Here is a 22,165-nt window from a genome sequence, read left to right on the forward strand (position 1 = left end):
AAAGGTGTGGATTTTATTCTTTCTTTAAAATGAAATAAACAAATACATTGCATCTGATAAAAGAAAAGTGTTTAATAGATCAAATCAATTTTACACATTTCACAATTCTACAAAATCTAACGATGCCGAACAAGCAAAGGTCGGCTGGGAAAATCCGATTCACAAGCTCAAACAGAGAACCAGGTTCATTGAAGCAAAACTGATGTACTTACAACCGCACAGACAAATGCAGGAAACTAAACATTAACTGAATTATTCCAATGATCAGACATAAATTAAGCAACCAAATTGAAATCAATAATAAATCGGACGCAGCCATTACAAAAACACACTTACACACGAGTAACAGATTGACCAGTATACAGATGAGCTTCATATATGGGGGCGCATTTCATGACATCAGAGATAACAACCTTTGAAGAGCACCTTTGCTGAATATTTACGGCTGGTAAACAGTGTGAGCTAAAGGGTTAGTTCACCAAAAACGTTCAATTCTTTTGAAATCATCCTTTACTCACTGTTAACTTGCTCCATTTTTTCCTACAGTTGAACACAAATAAAGATACTTTGAAGAAAGCTGGAAACCTGTAACCATCGACTTCCATTGTATCTGTTTTACCCTACTACGAAAGTCAATGGCTACAGGTTTTCAGCTTTCTCGGATGAAACAGTGGGTTCATTTTTATTTTTGGATGAACTATCCCTTTAAACATGCCTGATATTTTGTGTTCAGTAACAGCTACATTAGGTTGTATAATAAAATTGATCATGGAGAAGGAAATAGTGTACAGTCAACCAGAGCTTTTCTTCTGGTTTTTGGTGGTTTTGACAATCCAAACTGCAAATATTGTCACCCTTCACTTTTTAAAAGCCTATTCTTTCTTCTTAACACAAAAGAAGACAATAAATGTCTACTTTTGTGTTCAACGCCATGGTTTAAAACCACAAGGGGGAGAATAAATAACGACTGGCTGAACTATCCCTTTAAATATAAAAAAAACCCTGCCACCATAACAGAAGCACAGCAACAGTGCATTGTTAAAACAAAGTGATTGTATGAAGCAGACAATGACTAAATGTTCAACAAGTAGGCTTTTACTGTTTTTGGAATTGTCAATATATTACCTGTATGCCAAAATACACAACTCATTTCATTAATAAAGGCATAGTTGGAAAACCTCGGATGTAAACACTTGCATTGTCATTCTGTAGCTTGTCAAACTGAACCAAAGCTATGACACATCATTGTTCCTCTGTAGGTTTGTTTTCCATTAGTGAATATTTGAATGATTTGATCACATTCTTGTTCTTCAGACCATCAAGTATTTTATTAACACATATTAAACAAGGCGCTGAGAAAAAATAAATGTTAAAAATGTGCAGTCATGCTCACGCAATCAAAACAGTTAACTAGTTTTAACAACTGCACACGTGTGAAAATAACCTTAAAGGAACGCTCTATTTTGGAAACTATTCTTTTATTATATTATGGCTCCTTTTACAGCTCTCCTAGAGTTTTGCCATTATTGAATCCATTCAGCTGATCTCCGGTCTGGTGTGGAACATGTTTAGCTTAGCTTAGAACATCGAATCAGATTAGACCGTTAGCATCTTGCTGGAAAATCATCAATATTTTTTTTTGAAGCTCGACTATTCTATTATTAATAAGAAAAGTTGTTGTTTTCTAGGTGGATATGGGTAGAAACTATAGAGCAAATTTCCTAAAGAGAGAATAGCTAAACTGGCCAAGAAGATATCAACTTCTCATTTTCCGTTAGCCTCAGTACACAATATAACAACAGAGGATCAATTTAAATGTCATTTTTGTGTAAGACACTAACAGTCTAATCTCATTCAATTATTTATGCTAAGCTGAGGTAAAAGGGCTCCCACCAGATCCAGAATCAGCTGAATTGATTTAAAATCAACTGTAACTCTAAGGGAGTTATAAAATGAAACATAATATATCAAATACACTGCAAAAAAAGAGTTTTTGTTTTGTTTCTAGTCCAAATAACTAAAAATTCTTATATCAAGAAGCATTTTATAGGTAAGCAAAACATAATGTCTTGTTTTGAGAAATAATATGCCAATATTAAGTGAGTTTTTCCTTAAAACAAGCAAAATAATCTGCCAATGGGGTAAGCAAAATATTATTGTTTTTCCTTTTGATATAATATTAATTTGCTTACTCCTTTGGCAGATTATTTTGCTTGTTTTAGGGACAAACTCACTTCATTTTAGCATATTATTTCTTAAAACAAGACAATATGTTTTGCTTGTCTTGACAATTATTCTTGATTTAATATTTTTTTTATATTTGGACATCAACAAGACAAAAAAAATCAGTCAGAAAAGCATTTTCTGCAGTGTAAACAATAGTTTTCCCTTAATATCTTTCTTTATATTCTTGTTTCTTTGCTCTTGGAGTCGCATCCCATTGATGTTCACCTTCCATGTTTTTATCCATTTGTGGTGACGTTTAATAAAAAAACTGATTCTCAATTCATCTTTCAGGGATCTGGTAGATCACAGTACATTCTTTAATAGTGCCACTAAGCATCTTCCTCCTCCCCATCCTCAATTTCTTGACCTCACACATGACCTTCTCTGCTCACGGAGTGTCAGTCTCTAGGGTTTTGTTATAAATGCGCCGGTGTGATGGTCAGGGCTTACCGTTTACGTTAATACTTCTGTGGCCGAGCAAGGAGGAAAGCAGTTTGTGAGCGCGAGATGGGGGTCGGGGGGCCTGGCTGAGGCGCACCATGCGCGGTGACCGCCACACTTTGATGGTGGAGTCATCGCTGGCAGAAAGCAGCAGCTCCTGGTCTGCTGGACTGAAGGCCACTGAGTTGACCACGTCATCGTGTTGCAGGCGCGCTAGGCAGATATTGTAGTGTCTGTCCCATATGTAACCGTGCTTGTCCTCTGCACCACTGCACACACAATGACACTAAATGAAAACATCTAAAGGTGTTATGAGGATTCTACACTTCTACATTTTTTGTTTTGTACTGGGGTTAACCTATAAAGATGTGGAAGAAAGTTGTGACAATTGTAGGTTATAATCACACTGAATTAGAATATAAAATATGATGTTGTTACATGAATACTGCCATGATTTTTTTAAAAGGACACACGTTAGACAATGTTTACTGCTGTTTCTTTACTTGCCACTCGTATGTTTGATTCCCTTTGAATTGCATATCCGGAGGAAAACATTTAGCTCAATAAAAACAAAAATGTAGGTGCAACTAGAAACATTTAATCTACTTCTGAGAATCAGTAATTTGTTAATAATCCATTTCCATTGAAATACTGCTGTTATATCCCACTTTTAGCATACTGTACTACACATATAAGTAAATATTTAGTAACTTGTAAGATCTGATTAAGTTGAAACATTTTAAAACTAGGCATCACACTTGCTGACTTTGTAAACGATGGCAGAAATTCCAACTTCCTACATCCTGAAAACACTAATAATGTCTGACACTCTCAGACTGAATGAAGTCATACACTCTCTGGCCACTTTATTAGGCACACCTTACCATTTTTTGCCTTAAGAAGTGCCTTAATCATTTGTAGCATAGATTCAATAAGGTACTAGAAAAATTCCTCAGAGACTTTGGTCCATTTTGACATGATAGCATCACGCAGTTGCTGCAGATTTGTCGAATACACATCCATGATGCGAATCTCCTGTTCCACCACATCTCAAAGGTGCTCTATTTGATTGAATTCTGGTGACTGTGGAGGCCATTTGAGTACAGTGAACTCATTGTCATGTTCAAGAAACCAGTCTGAGATGATTTACACTTTATGACACCTCGCGTTATCCTGCTGGAAGTAGCTATCAGAAGATGGGTACACAGTGGTCATAAAGGGATGGACATGGACAGCAACAATACTCAGGTAGGCTGTGGCGTGGACACAATGCTTAATTGGTACTAGTGGGCATAAAGTGTCCAAGAAAATGTCCCCCACACCATTACACTACAACCACCAGCCTAAACCATTGATACAAAGCAGGATGGATCCATGCTTTCATGCTATTGATGCCAAATCCTGGCCCTACCATCCGAATGTTGCAGCAGAAATCAAGACTCATCAGACCAGGCAAAGTTTTTCCAATCTTCTACGGTCCAATTTTGGTGAGCCTGTGCGAATTGTAGCCTCAGTTTCCTGTTCTTAGCTGACTGGAGTGGCACCCGGTGTGGTCTTCTGCTGCTGTAGCCCATCCGCCTCAAGCTTGGACGTGTTGTGCATTCAGAGATGCTCTTCTGTAGACCTAGGTTGTAACTAGTGGTTATTTGAGTTACTGTTGTATTTCTCAAACCAGTCTGACCACTCAAACCATTTGTGCCCACAGAACTGCCACTCACTGGATATTTTCTATTTTTCAGACCATTCTCGGTAAATCCTAGAGATGGTTGAGCGTGAAAATCCCAGTAGATCAGCAGTTTCTGAAATACTCAGACAAGCCCATCTGGCACCAACAACCATGCCACGTTCAAAATCATCTTTCTTTGAGTTGCTGCCATGTGATTGGCTGATATTTGCGTTAACAAGCAGTTGTAACTGGTGTACTTAATAAAGTGGCCGGTGAGTATAGTTTAAGCTGAAGCATCTTGCCCTAATAACAAAGGCTATGGTAAGTGTTGTCTGTCTGACTGCCTTTGACTTAAGTTAAAGTCATGTAAAGCTGCCATTATTTTTTCAAACTGGGCTCTGTAATGGAGTACTACATGGTAACTTAACTTAAAAAATTAGATCAGGTAATCTAATAAATTTAAAACACAAAAACATGATTAAATAAACTTTAAGTAAGTCAGTGAAGATTCAATTAAAAAAGACTAAACATTTATTTTATTTTTTATATATTCTTTAAATTTAATACATTTAGGGCTGCACAATGTATCGTTTCAGCTTCGATATCGCAATGTGTGAATCTGCAATAGTAACAGGATCAGCAATGTCAAGTTGGTATTAAGAGTTGATCAGCACCACAGTTCAAAATGTGATTTTTGGGGTCATCACAAAGTTTAACCCCACAATAGAGTGAAAGATTTTCATTTGGATATGTATTTAAAACTTGTGACTTTTTAAGATTTTAGTAATTTTAGTTTTACTTAAACCAAGAGCTTAAAATAGTATATAGACCAAAATTAATTGTCTTTAATTATTTATACAATGAAGAATCTACACTATACAATGTTTTTATATATTATTGTTGAATTTCTGTCCGTCACTTCTATTCTACAGATTAATTCATTTGTATCTGTTTAATTGTATTGTATTTGATGCAGATACTTCTCTATAAAATAATTCCAATCAAAATAAAATGATGAATTCATTCCAAATAGAGTTACAAGTCCTCTTGCGAAATGATATTTATATCGCAGACAAATTAAATATCACAATGTCAGCTTTTGTCCAATGTCATGCAGCCCTAATTAAATAGTTATCCTCTTGAATATATTGAAAAAATTTTTTCTGGCTTTACTGATCCAGAGAAATTCTCAGGACTGAAAAGGCTTGTGTTTTGTCATTTCTGTTAGTTTCCATAACATCATAAAGCTGCATTTTGATCTGACAGATAAAGATAATTGTTGCATTTCCCATTATTATTGGTGGTTTATATTCTTAGATAGAACTTTTACTGCCATCTACTGTTGGTAATAGGACCAGATACTAATCTATTATCTTAAACTTGATGTGACCGACTAAATTAAAGTTTACCCAAAAAATAAAATCTCTGACTCACTTGACTCGATCAGTTTGAGGTTTTTTTAATGTTGACAATATTTTGAAGAATGTGGAAACCTGTAACTAGCCCTGAACAGAATCTGTGGACATTTATTGCTAATTCTGATAAGAATTTTGTAAAACTAATAAGTAGATTTATGTGGAATGTTTTTGGTAGTATCACAACTAAAAACTTAATGTTCGAAATTAAAAAATAATAACTATTTAACTTATTTAATGTTTCCAATGCAAATCCAATTAGATCTACGTATTTTGTAAAAAAAAAAAAAAAAAAAAAAGCAAGTCTCTTATAAAACTGATCTTCTAAAAGACAGAAAATATTACTTTACAAACTGTACTGTAAATAAATCATAGAAACATTTTCATTTATGTCAATAACATTACTGAAACTAATTAAAAAACTCAATAAATAAACTGGGTTTACTACTGGGTTTATAAAATGGGTTAAAAATATATGGAAATTTCTGCCCGCACAGTTTCTGTGTGGGCCTACCTGTAACCACTGACATCCATAGAGGGAAAACAAATACTTTGGAAGACAATGGTTACAGGTGTCCAAAATTCTTTAAAATATCTTCTTTTGTTAGCAAAAAAATAATAATAATAATACTTGTAAGTAACAATGATGGCAGTATTTTAATTTTAAGGTGAACTGTCCTGTTTCAGAAAGTTTTTTAGGGCCACAAAAAAAAAAAAAAGAACGGAAAAAAGCTAACATGCTGAAATGCACATAAGCTCATTATATGCATTCTGTAAGTCAAATATCATGGTAAGTAAGCACTTGCAATTATCTTAAAAGCTTAATTATTCATGTACACTACAGTACACTTAATAGTTTTAATTCTGGTTTTATGTTTCCAATCCTCTACTTATTTCAAACATATATGACTTTTTTTTTCGCTAAATACAAAAGAATTACAATACAAAAGTTTGCGGAATGTCGGTATCTAGTTGATAATTTTGTGTCAATTTTGTCACATGTGGAAGGTAAGTAAATAATGACAGGATTTTAAACTTTTGTTGCACTATCCCTTTTAACACTTTAAAGAATGTGATGACAAATTAAATGCTACGGCCACCTTTTACTTGTTCCAAACCTGTTTGACTTTCTTTCTTCCCTTAATCACAAAAGAAGATATTTCGAAAAAATCTGGAAACCTGCAACCGCTGACGTCCATAATACTTGTTCTTCCTACTATGAAATTCAGTGATTACAGGTTTTTGGCTTTCTTTAAATCCTCTTTATTTGTGTTCCAAAGAATAAAGAAACTCATATTCTCAAAAACAAGGTTTGGATCTATTTGTGTGAGTACATATTTATTTTTGGCTGAATAATTTAGCATTGCTGATACAATGTGTATATTACCTGGCGACAAAGTCTCTGCTGACATCGAGGAAGATAAAGAAACACTCATCATTTGGTGTGAAGGCCCGGTGAGCTCGAAGGCTGCGGCGCTCCTCCCTCAGACTCTTAAGATCAATCACATGCAGGTCTATCTCCTCTGCGATTGGTGGAGGGGACATGGGGTCCGAGATCACACAGCCTGCTGGCCATGCTCGACTGTTCACGTACAAGTACCTGCAAGCAGACAAATACTGAATAACAGCTGACACTTTAAAGGGCACCTATTTTACCCCTTTTACAAGATGTACGATTTTTTTGTCTCTCTGAATGTGTCTGTAAAGTTTCAGCTCAAAATACCAATTAGATCATTTATTATAGCCTCAAGAATCTGCCCATTTGGTGTGTGAGTACAGTGTAGCTGTTTTTGTAGCCTGTGGCTTTTAATGCAAATGTAGTGTATATACTGTGTAGACTAAAAATTCCATAGCAATTTTACTGTGTTTATTACAAACATGCTGCTTTAAAAATGTCTAAAACTTATAAAAAATCATACAGAGTTGTAACAAATATTTTAAACCCAGTTTATTTGCAAATATTTTCTTTAGACAATTGTGTATGCATGTTATTAGAGAAACATGGCGTCTGTCAATCAATTCGGTGAGCGGGGAAACTGCACTCCTTCTTCACGTTGCGGTGGGCCTCAAAATGGGAGGTATTTGGATTTTATTTTAACGTCAGAAATTTAAAAAAAGATATTTGTTGTGTTTCAATCACTAGTATAACTGTGCACACGCTATACATAGGCATGACCCGGTATATGATTCAGACAGTATGATAACCTTGGATAAAAATATCACAGTTTTACACTTTGAATGAATTTTGATTACTACTCTAAAATATATTCCTTTTAAATGTCTGGGTAAAAAAGAAAAAAAAAATTCCCCCTTTGAACATGCTGTTTTGAGAAACTTTTAAAATATTTTGAAACGGTAAAGTAAACATCTAAATAATTCAAATTAATCATTGACTTCTGCTGTTTTTATTAGTTTCAAAAACAGTGATTTCTTTACGTGTTAAAACGGCATCTTTGGATATCTTTTCTGCTGGAGATACTGTTGTCCTAAAAATCAAGGAACGATATAACAAAATTTTGGCGGTTTTAAAAAATGGATTATTTCTAACTGTGGTATACCTTCTGTCCAAACAGCTTACAAAAGTTGATTTTCATCACAGGTGCCCTTTAATTGCTAATGCTTCCTTGATTTTCCATAGTATTTTGTGCCTCTTTACGGACTCATGGTTGTTCTGGTTTAAAATAGAGGTGTTAATGTGCACAATCGACCAACTAAAAGCAGGTCTAGTTATGTGCCTATGTGGGTTCAAACTCTTTTTAAAATCTTACAAAAATTATTACTTTCAACATACATATAAAAACCACTGACTCTATGCCTTGTTCAAACCTCCATCACCCTTCATGATAATTTGCTTTTGTATAATATTATTATTATTCACAGTATTATTTATTATTTGAATATTTACATTTGTTTAATAAAACAAGTTAAGAAGGTCCACCTGTTGGGTTTTGGAGACGCATGCGTGACTAAATGGGGCATAAGTACAAGAGGTGTTTGGAATAGAACTTTTTTGTTGTTGTTTTTTGACCACACTTCGGTATTATTGTCATTTATTCGTTTACTGGAAATTAAAACTGAATTTAGAAATTGTTTTATTCGTTTACTGGAAATTAAAACTGAATTTAGAAATTGTTTTAAAACAAATCTTTGCGCTTAACAAACAAAATTAAATATGTAGGCTGATGGATGTCTTCAGCAGAGTGTGTACAACACCATTTCCTTACCCCAAAAAGTAAAGGAATAAAAAGTAAAATAAAGAGGCCAAATGGAGGAAGCTCATTCTGTATCTCCGTGCAAAAGATGGTCTGTTCAACTGTTTTCACGGTAATGAAGCATTCAGTTCTTGCACTTACATAGTCCACCATGTAAATAGCGAACGCGCCATGGTGGGACGCAACTGACTTTTAAAGGGAATGTGAGACAATTCTCCGATTGGTTCACTGTATCTTTTGCTCTAAAACCCCCATTATTCATTAAAAATATAAGCACAACCCTGTTGAACCATGCGAAATGGTGTAGTACGTATTTTCCGCCCTTGAAATAGCAAGAGTGGATTCGGACATGTCTTTAATTCTTTTGTGTCACGTACTTTAGACTTTGCGCCTAGAACATTAAAATAGAGCCCTCAATGATTTCAACCTATTTTTTTGCAATGTTGTACTTTTTGTGCAGATGTAAACATCTTGACAATATACAACACAAAGCACCTATGTAGGAAACACTTATCAATGTACAAATTGGTGAAACACTTTCAAGGACCTGTATCTATGTATGTTTATTTTCAAAAACTTTCCAGTCTCTAGATATTTTCCCTTGGAAACTCTGTTTGGTATCACTTTATTTTGACTGTCCCTTTACCACGTTTTGTAGATTTTAGGTTACAATGCAACAACATCCTAGCTAATTCTCATTAGAGTATTGGTAGATTGTGAGGTTGGAGTTTGGATTGTAAATTGACATCCACATGCAAGGTTTCTTACAGTCGGGAGAATGAATATCTGTTGGTGGAGTCTACTTACACTCTAATGATAATTAGTTGGCATGTTGTTCCATTGTTGGGATGTAGCTTATAGCCAACAAAATGTGCAAAAGTGAACCTGTTTTATATCATTTTAAAGACACTGATTAACTACAACGTTATAAGTGAAAGCTGGTTACAAGCCATCTGGACACACAGTATTTCATACAGTAACATACAGTAAGCCTGAGGAATTGACTTTTCTTGAATGTGTGCCATATAATACCATCCTGCAATCACTCTAGCTTTGCAATTGCAAGGTAACATCATACTCTAATGTACTAAAGCTGAATGAACTTGCTAAATAAACTGCATATCAGTCATCTGCTGAATATCACAGACACACACACAAGCACGCACCTATGGTCAGGTGACAGCCCCATGCCGATGATGTGGCCGTGTATGTCGATCACATGATCCAACGAGTCAAAGAATTCCTCAGAACTGCGCTCCTCGCCCAAGACAGGACCACATGTTGTCATTTGATCAGGCATAATCCGCTTGATACCTAAAACACACATCAACTCAATATGAACAGTTCATCCAAGTCACAGGTATCAAACTCAGTTCCTGGAGGGCCGCAGCTCTGCAGAGTTTAGTTCCAACCCTAATTAAACACACCTGATCAAACTAACTGAGTGATCTAGGCTTGTTGGAAACCTACAGGTAAGTGTACTGAACCAGAGTTGGAACTAAACTATACAGGGCTGCGGCCCTCTAGGAATTGAGTTTGATAACCCCTGATGTAAGGAATAAGCGGATTAAACAATCAGCAATTGACCTATTTGGTGAGGGGAATATGTGAGGCTGCCAGTGGTGAAGAGCAGATAGGTCATGTCCTCTCCTTCTCCAACATTTGAAGGAGACACCAGATTTAGTTCAGGAGCTTTGGTGCGTCTGCTGCCCATCAGCCTGGCCACCTTCGTCTCTAACTCTCGCTCACGAGTGGCTATGCTCTGACAACCCTAATGACAGTAAATAAACAAACCGTCAATGTCACTGTAAACAGTTTTCCTTAATCATTTGCTATGGTTTGTTTTCTTTGATTAAAAAAAAATATATATATATAATGTGGCTTATTTTCGAACAAAATATGCAATTGTACTGAAATACTAATAAAAAGTAAAGTGCATGGATGTCCATGTTGTCTTTTTTTTGAAAAGCAGAGGCCATTCTTAGGCTACGGTCATTGATGTGTCAACTGATTTCACTCAAAGACGATTAGATTCAGTGTTAACTCGCAGCTTTCATGCTTTTCGTATTTTTTATCAATTTATACTGTATATGCTACCAAAAATATGATATCTGTCAGGAATGAATGATTATACTGTATATTCCATTACGCCCACATCACTGCTTTTGAAAAAGCGATAACATCATTATAGTCATGTTTACTCAATTAAAACACTTTGTCCTTTTCTCCATTATGTATTCTGTGTCTTTGCAAGCATGTGGAAATAGCCCAAAAATGTATTCGCATTTGCAATTTGGCAAATGCAAACATTAGAATGCATATTTGCAATTGTGCCACAGTATGTAAAATACATCAGCAAAATATGCACAGTATGCAAAATACACCAGCAAAACACCAAAGATTCTGTACAAGATTTTAGTTTTTTCTATACTGTAAAAAAGTGAGACATCAAATGTAAAAATGACTTCAACGCCTAAAAGAATGTTGCTTCTCCAACGTAATATACAGTTGAAGTCAGAATTATTAGACCCCTGATTAATTTTTTTCCAATTTCTGTTTAATGAAGAGATTTTTTTCAACAAATTTTTAATAACCGATTTCTTTTATCTTTGCCATGATGACAGTAAATTATATTTTACTAGATATTTCAGGACACTTCTATACAGCTTAGTGACCTTTGAAGGCTTAACGAGGTTAATTAGGTTAACTAGGCAGGTAAGGGTATTTATTTAGGCAATTCATTGTATCACGATGGTTTGTTTTGTAGACTATCGAAAAAATATATAGCTTAAAGGGGATAATAATTTTGATTTTGAAAAACTGCTTTTATTCAAGCCAAAATAAAACAAATAAGACTTTCTCAAGATGAAAAAATATTATCAGACATAGTGTGAAAATTTCCATCATTTGGGAAACACTTTAAAAAAAGAAGGGAAAAAAAATCAAAGGGGGGCTAATTATTCTGATTTAAATTGTATTTCCAAAAACTTTAATAAATTACGTTGAAAGTCAATTTTAGTTCATTTTTCACATTTTCATTCTAGTTGTATAATTTCAAAATCATGGAGTAGTTCACCCAAAAATGAAAACCATATTATCATTTACTCATAATCCACTCTTTTTTCTGTCCTCTGTTGAACAGGAAAGGAAGATACACTGAAGAATGTCGAAAAATCTTCCAGTTTTTTTCTTCCTACTACTGATGTTATGTGCTAATTTTTCCCCAACATTCTTCAGGTCAACTTGTTTTGTGTGCAACAGAAGAAAAACATTTAGAACCACTATAGCAGGTGTGCACAAACTTTTTCTTATGACGGGCCAAAAACCAAACTTAGGGCTGGTGGGTCAAAAGTAAATATAATTGCCATTGGTGATGTCCTAATTTTTTGACTAGAAAACACTTTATTTTGATGGCACGTTTGTTGAATTTAAGTTACATTGCAACTAATTCTCATTAGATTATAAGTAGACTGTTAGGTTGGGGTAAGGGCTAGTTTAAGTTGGCAGTCTACTAACACTCAAATGGACCATCAAAATAAAGTGTTACCAAACACTGCTTTTTATTCATAGTCATTTGTTTTTTTTTTTTTACATTTTATAATAAACTTATTACAGTAAAAAAAAAAAAAAAATCTAATTTATAACAGAATTACACTAGTTTTTGCCTTGATTTGCTTGCCAATGTATTCTGCACAGTTTTCTATCCGTCGAGTGACAGTATTTACATTTTTAAAAAGCTGATTCATTTACAACATTAAAGTGAAACATTTAATATCAGTTTGGTTTTTTGTAACTCAGCAATAAAACAAACAAAAAAGGTTACATTAAATTAGAAAATGACAATCTCTCTGTTAAAAGCCTCGACATCATACACACTCTTCTCGCAGATGGGATGGTGGGCCAAATCAAAGGTTACAATGGACTAATTTTGGCCTGCGGGCTATACATTGGGCATCTCTGCACTAGAGTGAGAGTAAATGTGAGGAAATTTACATTTTTGAGTGAACTCTCCCTTTTTCTTTTCCTAAAGCTTACATGTAAAACATGATGCAGCCCAGACGGTTTCAATGAGGGCAGATGTGCTGCTAATCTTTTTTCTCCTCGCTCCTCTTCCGCATCATCTTCACCCTCCTCTTCACTGTCTGTATTTCCCAGATCAAAGAAGAGAGGCTGGTGCTGCTGCGTCCGCTGGGCCTGAGCTTCATAGTCCAAAAGAAGGTCAGGGGAGTCGTGTCGACGGCAGTGGGCCACCATCACAGTGCGGATGGTGCTGGCATTTATGTTTTGGATTTTAAAGAGACGCTTTACCACATTCACGTTTTCTGACTCAATGCCCTAAACATGGAAAGGGTAACACAGTGTGAAAAGTTGAAATATTGCTGAAAAGCTACATAATTTCATAACCAAAGGCAGACAGTTTATTTTTTGTTTTATTGTCATTACTACAGGCTTTTATCATTAATCCATGTGGAAGTTTATCAACACTGGCCTGTGTAATAAAAAACCTTTTTTAATGAAATGAAAAAGAAAATACATGGCCAGTAAGAAATATATGCTTTAAAGTTCTTCATCTACAGGTAACTCAGGAACTAGCACATAATGTCTATACCAGATGTGTCTTTTGATTTTGTTGACACTCAGGAATAGTTGGAAGTTGTCTACACTTTATGTGAAAAAAAAACAAACAAACCATGACCATTTGGAATTTGTCAGAAAGACCATTGTAGACCATTTTGAGTGATGTAAACAATAACAATGGTCCTAACAAATTTCCTGTTTTACATTTTTAATTTTTATAGCTTCTGAGAATCAAAAAGGATGAAATGATCTATAAAGAACAGAAAGAAAGCTGCTTTTGTGCTTTGCATAATATTAAAATGGTTTTCACTTATTTTGCATGACTTTAATGGTCACTATAAGAACAACAATAGATAATAAATTTACCTCAGGTTTTGGAAAATAAAAAAATAAAAAAATCAGAGGACTGTTTGTGTGGCTGTGAAATGCTTCCTATCCCAGCTCGATAGTGTTTTTCAAACTTTAAATTTAGCTTTTCTGTCATCTAATCTTAAGCCAAAGCTTGTAAAATGTATATTATCCTTCCATGTTTACCCTAATTAACAGGCACAGTGGTGACTGTATTTGGCAAGTGATTGGCAGTTGATGAGTGGGAAAGCAATAACATGAGTCTGTAATATAGTCAAACCATAATAACAGGTGTAAAACAATGCCATGAAAATATTGATCAATGGAAATTAAATTTAAAGAAAAACAAAAATTCCTCACATTTCATGACTTTGACCAGGGGTCACCAAACTTGTTCCTGGAGAGCTGGTGTCCTGCAGAGTTTAGCTCCAACCCTAATCACAAACACCTAAACATGCTAACCAAGCTCTCACTAGGTATAATTGAAACTTCTAGGCAGGTGTGTTTGGTTAGAGTTGGAGTTAAACTCTGAAGAGACATCAGCCCTCCAACACCGAGATTGGATACATATAACATATATGAAGAGTTAAGATGCAAAAACCTCTAAATTCTGAAATTTTATTCTAAAATGGACATTTATATCAGGTTCTTGTGTATAGTTTTAATAATTTCACAATAAAGTGTTCTTAGTTCTTATAAGTTCTTTTCATGGTCTTTAAAGTGAAATAACTCAACATAAACAAAGAAGGCTGAGAATAATGCTAATTTTTGACGAAAATTTCAGAAAACACTTAAGAGGTTTTTGCATCTGACCTCATCATATACAAATAAATTCTCTGACTTTCAATGTGCGGAAGGGACTTTTTTTTAAAATCCAAAATAAATCCAGAAATTCCATGACCTCAGGGAAGTTAGTTAGGGTGCTTGTCATATGCTGTGCCGCACCACACGACACCTAGTGTAGACACTTCTATTGTTAGTAACATTACTTGCATCTGCTCTAGACTCGAGAGTGTAAGACCAGACAAGAACCAAACATATTCAGACCTGGAAGGCATTGTTGAGCCAGAGCACCGAGCAGGAAGTCATGTTGCCAATCCAATGCAGGTTACCAGAAATAAGGTGAGTCTCATTCAGCCAGCAGCCAAACACATCATAGGGTTTATTTCTCACACGGGACAGCAGAGTGTAGTTGTCTACGGATTTAAAAACAGCACCAATCACTTATCAGCTTACAGTTACTGTTGATGTGTGAGGGCAATGCATATAATAGCTGTCTCTACCCAAACTGAAGACTGCAATCTCTCCAGCGGAGGAGTGATGTGGGCCCAGGTAGACCCCTGACACCAGCAGGAGTGTGTCATCAGCGTTAAACTGAGAGAACTGAGTGTAGCCCCAGTTATACTGTCGCATGCTGCAGCTGTGAACCAGAGAGATGGTGCCATCGGACTGCTCGGTGTCCCAAAGCTGTAAAAGCAGCAAATGTGAATAAAAAAGCAGTGATAATGCATAAATGAACATAAATCTATATTAAATCTTCAGACAGCTTCCTCTAGCGTCCACAGTTGCTCCTGTTGGATGTGGTTTAGTCTTCAGTTTCATTGTCCAGCCCCTGTGTATGTATATTATATTTTATATTTCGAAACTATTAAAGGTTCACTAAACTCTTGATTACTTTTTTTTTTAGATTTTAACAGATTTGTGTGTGTTGAGCATCAGTTAAGACAATGTTAGCACCTGTTAGCTTTAACTGAGGGAAAAACTGGATAATTTTGAGCTTTTGTGAGCTAATTTCAGCTTCCTGGTTTAAAATTATTTTTTAAGCGGGATCAAAATTGGCGACATATCGCAAAACAGCTAGTGCAAAGATAAGGCGTGGGTTTCTCATTATTATTCATAGCTGACTTTTCTTTTCCAATGAGAAGAACTGGCTTCTTAATTATTTATGACTCCACAGGCTTTTCGAAGGCAAGGTAGACCTGCCAGTGCCAAGCTGTGAGACACGTTGATGACTGGGTGAGACCGCGTCCACGGACCCACGGCACATAGTATTTAGCTGTGCACGAAGGGTCGTATGTGTTTTTTTCCATGATCCACAGGGTATGTTGCATGTTTTTCCCTGCAATGCTGTCAGGGCTGATACAGCAAAGCTGTTTGTGTGCAGGAAGAATTTTTAACGGTAGAGCAGTACGAGAATTGGAGAATGGCAGACGTTGTTTTTTATAAGGAGTTCGTTTAAATTTAGACACACCGTCGTGCTGCTGTGTTTGCCTAAATCCTCTAGATCAGTTCTTCCCAACAGGGGGGGTCACAGCTCACAAGGGGACCTCAGCAAACTCTGTGGGGGGTTGTGTCATATTTAAAAAATTTCTTAGCAGTGGACAATTAGAAGAATGATCATGTTTCCTTGGTTAATTTTATCACCTAGCTCAGTGGTCCTCAACCACCGGTCCGTGGATCAATTGGTAGCGAGCTGCACAAGAAATCCTTAATTATTTCCATTTTATTATCTGAGTTTGAATGATTTTTTTTTTTGAAAAGTCTTTTATTTTGAAAAATGACCAAACTCTCGCTTACGTCTCGGTCACTTGAACGCCCAGATTTAACCCACAATTAGCAAAATGAGTAAGAAACAGATGTATTTGGAAAGTGTTTTTACTAAGGGGAAAAGACCCAGTGAACTACACGCGAACTGCCAAGGTATGGATTTGCAACCCATTTGTCAACAAATCAAATGAATCCAGCATGGATCTGCAAGAAGATTAACTGATGGAGACCGCAAATGGGGACGTTCGCACATCGCGTATTTCTAGAGTTTGCACAAGTTGTCTGTTTCCAACGGAGATGCGTGGCATGCACGCACAAGCGGCGTGACGCGCTCACGCCAATGACTCCCGCAAGCTCACCATGAGTCATGTGACAAGAATTGACTGATCAGCTTCAGCTTGTACAGAATATTCATATTTCGGTAAGATTAGTTTTCTCAGACAAACACAGAACACCCAAACACTGCAGTCCTTTGTAATTTTTTCAATAGATAAAACTTGTATTCGAATGACAGCAATGTTTTGTCAGCTTGTCATCCACTAGGAAAACGGTTGATGGTCGCCTAGCAACCAACAACCTACGAAACACCCCCACACACACACCAAAAATGGAGAATTTTGTTCTCCACAAAAAAGACAGAGTCTCACTAATTCGCCACGCAGCAATCCTCACACTAATTGATAGAGTATAAAAAAATAACATGCAAGTATTAAATTGTAATAGCCTTAATTATTTTTCCTGTTATACATCAGTGTGAATACTGATATTTTTGTTATTAATTTTCAAATAGGGCACATTTAAAGGCCAAAGGTTTACGCTTTTCAGTTACAAATGGCCTACTGATGTTTTGCTTTATATTGTACATTAGGCTATTATTTGTGCATAAAGATATCTAGATGTAGTAATAAATATACTGTTTGTTTGAAAACAACAGTTTTTTGTCATTATTACAGCAAAGTTATAGAAGTGATTGTATCATTAAATGTAGAGGGGGCCTTACAATATTTTGGTTAATGGCTAATGGTTAGAATAGACAGGGCAACTTTTAATGGCCCTTTAAAATTTTAGATGTGTAATACTGTGCTGTAAGATGCCATGCCAACTCTCCCATGTTTGTTTGTTGCATAAAACCAAAATGCAATGTATGTATTTGTGTGTTTTTTTCATTGTATATATTGTTTTTGACATATTAGTTTATTACATGTATAAATAGTATGTTTTTTAATATAGCTGGACAAAAAATAGTGGTCATTAATTACTTTTAATAATCACTTTACATGGAGCCCTACCTAAAAACATCAAATAATTAATTAATAATTTTTTTTATTAATTTCTTTAATCATATATAAAGATTATTAAAAGAGTAAATGTGGAATATCATCAGCAACTGTTTCCATCCAAAGATGTGAATTAAATTTATGCGCAAAACAGAAATACTGCTAAAAAGACTTGCGAATAAAGCAGTGTTTCCATACAATGAGTCAAAGAGAACAAAATTGTCACTTACTGATTAACTTGCGCCAAATATCAAAAGTAAAAACGGAATTTACTGCAGTAGAAGAAGCTGCGTCAATCTTTTCTTTATTTAATAAATTACTTATTATTTACTTAAAAAGACAAATGCCGACCTGTAATAAGTGTGCGGTGGCATTTGAAGGCATGAGACACAGAGCACAGACGCTTTTGAGAATTCTGGAGGTAATTAATAATATTGTAACACTAATACTGAAATGGTTAAGGCATTTTAGAATGACCAAAACAAAATTTCAGATGTTTTACAATGTGCTCAGCCTGTTGGTTTGTCCATTCACACACATTTTTATCATCACACGATCTCCTATAAAAAATCACATGACTTTACTGCGCATACTGGAATTTGTTCAGTAAAAGTGTTTCTATCGTATGTTATGCACATTTTTTTTCTAGTATAATAAAACTTTTATCCTTTTAAAAGTTATGAGCTTATGATTTTTAAGCACATTTTCAAAAATGATTTGGATATGCGCATTCTAGCCGAAATAAAACAAATAAGACTTTTTTCCAGAAGAAAAAGTATTATCAGACATGCTGGGAAAATTTCTTTGCTCTGTTAAACATCATTTGGGAAATATTTATAAACTAAAAATAAAAATCAAAGGGGCTAATAATTCTGACTTCAACTGTATATGAAGTGGGCGGTAGGCAGTTTTACCTTAACAGTGCAGTCTTTGGAACAGGAGGAAAATCGATGGCCGCGGTGAGAGAAGGCTAAATGCAGCACCTGATCATGATGCTCCTTTAAAGTCTGAACCTCTACACAGGGGATGCAGTCATATAGCCGCTTGAACTCCCTGTACCACGACACAGCCGCTACAAACATGCAGGAAATACTTTGTTACTTACAAAAGCAGCAGAGAGTACTGCAACATGGTGGCAATCAAACAACATTACAAGTAGAAAAGTCTTTATTTTAATACTATTTTGTTTTATTGGCTATAAATTTCAGTTGAATTTTAGTTCTTTTTTTATGGATTTCGACTTCAGTTTTAGCAATTCTAGTTTAGCAAAAGTTAACAAAACAATTCCAGAGAAAAGTTTAATGTTTACACAGCTTACATTAACTCTTGAGCAAACTTGTTCCACTTAGAAATAAAAATAATTGTCCGACCAAGCACTGAACATAAAACTATACAAATGCAACTTATATAAAAAAGGAACAATTATTATGAAGAAATGCCTAAACTTCTTCATATTAAACATGTTTGGTTAAGCATGCCTAGTATACATTATTGGCAGAGGGAGAAAAAATAAAACTCATGTTTTATGTTTGAGATCTTTCTACTTATCAATATATAAGTAGAGATATGTTAACTCTGTACTCATACTAACCATTCGCAATTCAGATTTTCCCTTACAAAATGAGTGATTCATATTTCCATATTTTTGCTAATAATAATTTTGTTTTCAGAGAATTTTGTTAGTTTGATTTAACTGTAGTTTTTACATGTCATGTCAACATTTTAGTCTTAGTTTTCATTTACTAAAATAACCTTGCTTCAGAGAACTTCAGAATAATAATCATGGCCACACATGTACTGTATGTGAATATGTGCTAATAGAACTTCCATGTGGATTTACTGTTGTAGTACCTGGGTGTCGAGGCACAGTGCGTGGGATGCGATAGTAGCTGTAGAAAAGCTCCTTCCAGAGAAACTCATCCCGAGACACTGCAAACCACTGATGGCAAGTGAGTCCAGCGCTCAACACCGCCTTATGAGGGAGATGCAGGAAGATTTCCAGCACCAGACTGTCCGGCAAGCCAGGGCCACTTGCCATTCTAACATCCTGAGAGAGAGCAACATAAACCATGATTCTTGCAGGAATAGAAATCTATCAAGTCTCCAGTCAGTGGGTTGCTTGCTTGCAACTTGATGACTAAGAGTTCTTCGCTATCAATTCATATATGTAAGAAACAACGCCTACAATTTTCTAAAAGACATAGCCTTATGATCACACAATTACAGATTTCACATCTGAAGAATTCTTAAGTTCAGAAATAAAGCATCCTAGGTTACTCCTACTTATGTATTTTGAGGTATTTCCAACTGCAATGAATTATTAAAAAAAATAATTGAAATAGTTGAATCAAATTTTTTACATTTTAATTGTAAAAATGTAAGAATCTTTGGTAATTAGAAATGTTTTTAGTTTTGTTTTTATGTTTGTATCACATATCCATACTAAATATTTAAAACACATATAATATGTCAAATCAATCTTTTATTGTGCATGCAATAATCACAATTAATCTTTGCCCAGTACTAATTCATAAAATATATATTTTTGGACATGAGCTTTTCATCTATAGGGTATATGCGGAGCTAGTGTTTCTTCCCATACGGATAAACTTCCAGTGGTAAATGTGCCTTTTTTCCATTTTATACGGTTCCTTTAAAAGCATCGATGTTGCAATGTATTAAAATACAATCAGTTAAATAGACTTTGCCATTTATTAGGTTGCTCAAGTGTAAAATGAGACAAAAAGCTGTTTACTCGCACACGCCCGTCAGAATCAGCAGGCTAGCGCAGAAACTCCATTGAATATACTGAAGTTAAATAAATGTTCATATTTTACAGACACGGCAGGGAAAAAGTAACTTAGGGTAATGCTTCTTGTACAATATGATAATTTTAACATTTTTAATTTAACACTACCTTAAAATCTGAATGCCTCAATATGAATGTTGTTTAAAATGTGCACATCTAAAACAACAATAAACAAACAGGCAAAAAACTCCTGTGCCATTTTGTAAACAAACCAGAATTTAATGGGTTAAAATTAGGGCTGCGTAATGCATCGTTTTAGCATCAATATTGCATTGTGAGCATTCGCAATAGTCGCATCACAGCATCTGCAATGTGGAGTTGGGATTATTATTATTAATCAGCAATGAAGAATGTACAGTGTTTACATTTTACATTACATCTGATTATTCAGAAGTAGGGGCAGGACAATATAGCGATATGCATGGGGTGGTGCTTCTCATAATGAAGGATCAAACTTATATCAATATTGCAATTCTAAGAAATATATGTGCTTTTAATAAAAGAAATGCATCTCATAACTAACTTATAACTAAATATTTTCCCTCTTCATTTAAAAATTACTATTATTATCAGTAGCAAAATTTCTTAACAGTATCTTATCGTATTACTGTAACTGAATATCTGACTACTTATCTCACTTTTATCATTTATCCTTGCAATTTCTATGATTCACTCCTGTACAAGATTATTACAACTGAAATTAATGATTTTATTCTAAACAGAGCTATTAGGTCATCTGCCGAAATTGTATTCATATAGTGAAATAAAATACAGCGAAATAAAATATTGCAATGTCAGATTTTTCCATTATTGTGTAGCCCTAGTTAAAACTTTAAAAAATTTTTAAAAAAATTAATAAAGGTTTAATTATTACAACTGTTGCTGGAAAAAATTGAATCAGTTCAAGACGAAAGAACTATTAATATCTTTCTATGATCCATGAATATACATTTTTGTGCCCACTTTGAACCTACAAGTAACTTGATGCACAAGAGTTAAAAACTGATTACACACTATTTTTTCAGGGAAATCACCAAGACAAATTAATTGTAATATAATATTTAAAAATCAGGCGATTTAAACCTGCATGATGTACTGTTTCAACATTTTGACAGCACAATGTGCACATTCACAATTGTCACAATGCTGCCAATAGTTGACCAGGAGCCACTGTTAAAAATACTTAATTTGTAGATTCACTGCATAATTGAACAATAACAGAGTGAAAGTTTCTCATTTGCACAAAGGTTTTAAGGCATTGTACTGTATAAACAAAGTTCAAATATTCAGACATTCATAACATTTGTAGTTTTAATTAGATTAGTTATTATTTCTAAACAGAGCTATTCAAGTCATTTAATGAAATTATTTTTAATAATTTTATTAATTTTATTAATTTTGTTAAACATTAATTTCATTTATTTTGCAAAGAATGTTTTTTTCTTCCTTATTTTAGTCAGATTTACAACTGAAAACAACTATTTCCCAGTGTGATCATGGAAAAAAGTATTTAGCATGTTCTAGTGTTGTCTGACTGTTTAACAAAACAATGCACTTTTTTATTTAAACAATTCCATGCAAATGTCAACCTTGCCATAAAAAAGATTAAGTTTTCACCAAAATATCACAACCCTTTGTTGTTGTTT

The 22,165-nt window shown here is 34.7% G+C and overlaps 1 protein-coding gene across 3 annotated transcripts in view; it reads right to left on the reverse strand.

Annotated features, from left to right (window-relative positions):
* Positions 1 to 52: 52 nt before the first annotated feature.
* fbxw5 (F-box and WD repeat domain containing 5) overlaps positions 53 to 22,165 on the reverse strand; it is a 23,479-nt gene continuing 1,366 nt past the window's right edge. The window contains exons 2-11 of one of the 3 annotated variants that reach the window (XR_012405832.1): positions 19,562 to 19,757; positions 18,625 to 18,782; positions 15,170 to 15,353; positions 14,934 to 15,082; positions 12,996 to 13,295; positions 10,548 to 10,731; positions 10,127 to 10,274; positions 7,136 to 7,348; positions 670 to 2,936; positions 53 to 585 (exon numbers count right to left, since the gene is read on the reverse strand). Coding sequence is in view for 2 of the 3 variants with exons in the window: in NM_213319.2 (NP_998484.1) it covers positions 2,666 to 2,936; positions 7,136 to 7,348; positions 10,127 to 10,274; positions 10,548 to 10,731; positions 12,996 to 13,295; positions 14,934 to 15,082; positions 15,170 to 15,353; positions 18,625 to 18,782; positions 19,562 to 19,748 (1,794 nt within the window). In the remaining variant the exon portion in view is untranslated. 3 annotated transcript variants of the gene reach the window in all.

This window comes from Danio rerio, chromosome 5 (genome assembly GCF_049306965.1).
Source record: "Danio rerio strain Tuebingen ecotype United States chromosome 5, GRCz12tu, whole genome shotgun sequence".
Taxonomy (NCBI): Eukaryota; Metazoa; Chordata; class Actinopteri; order Cypriniformes; family Danionidae; genus Danio; species Danio rerio.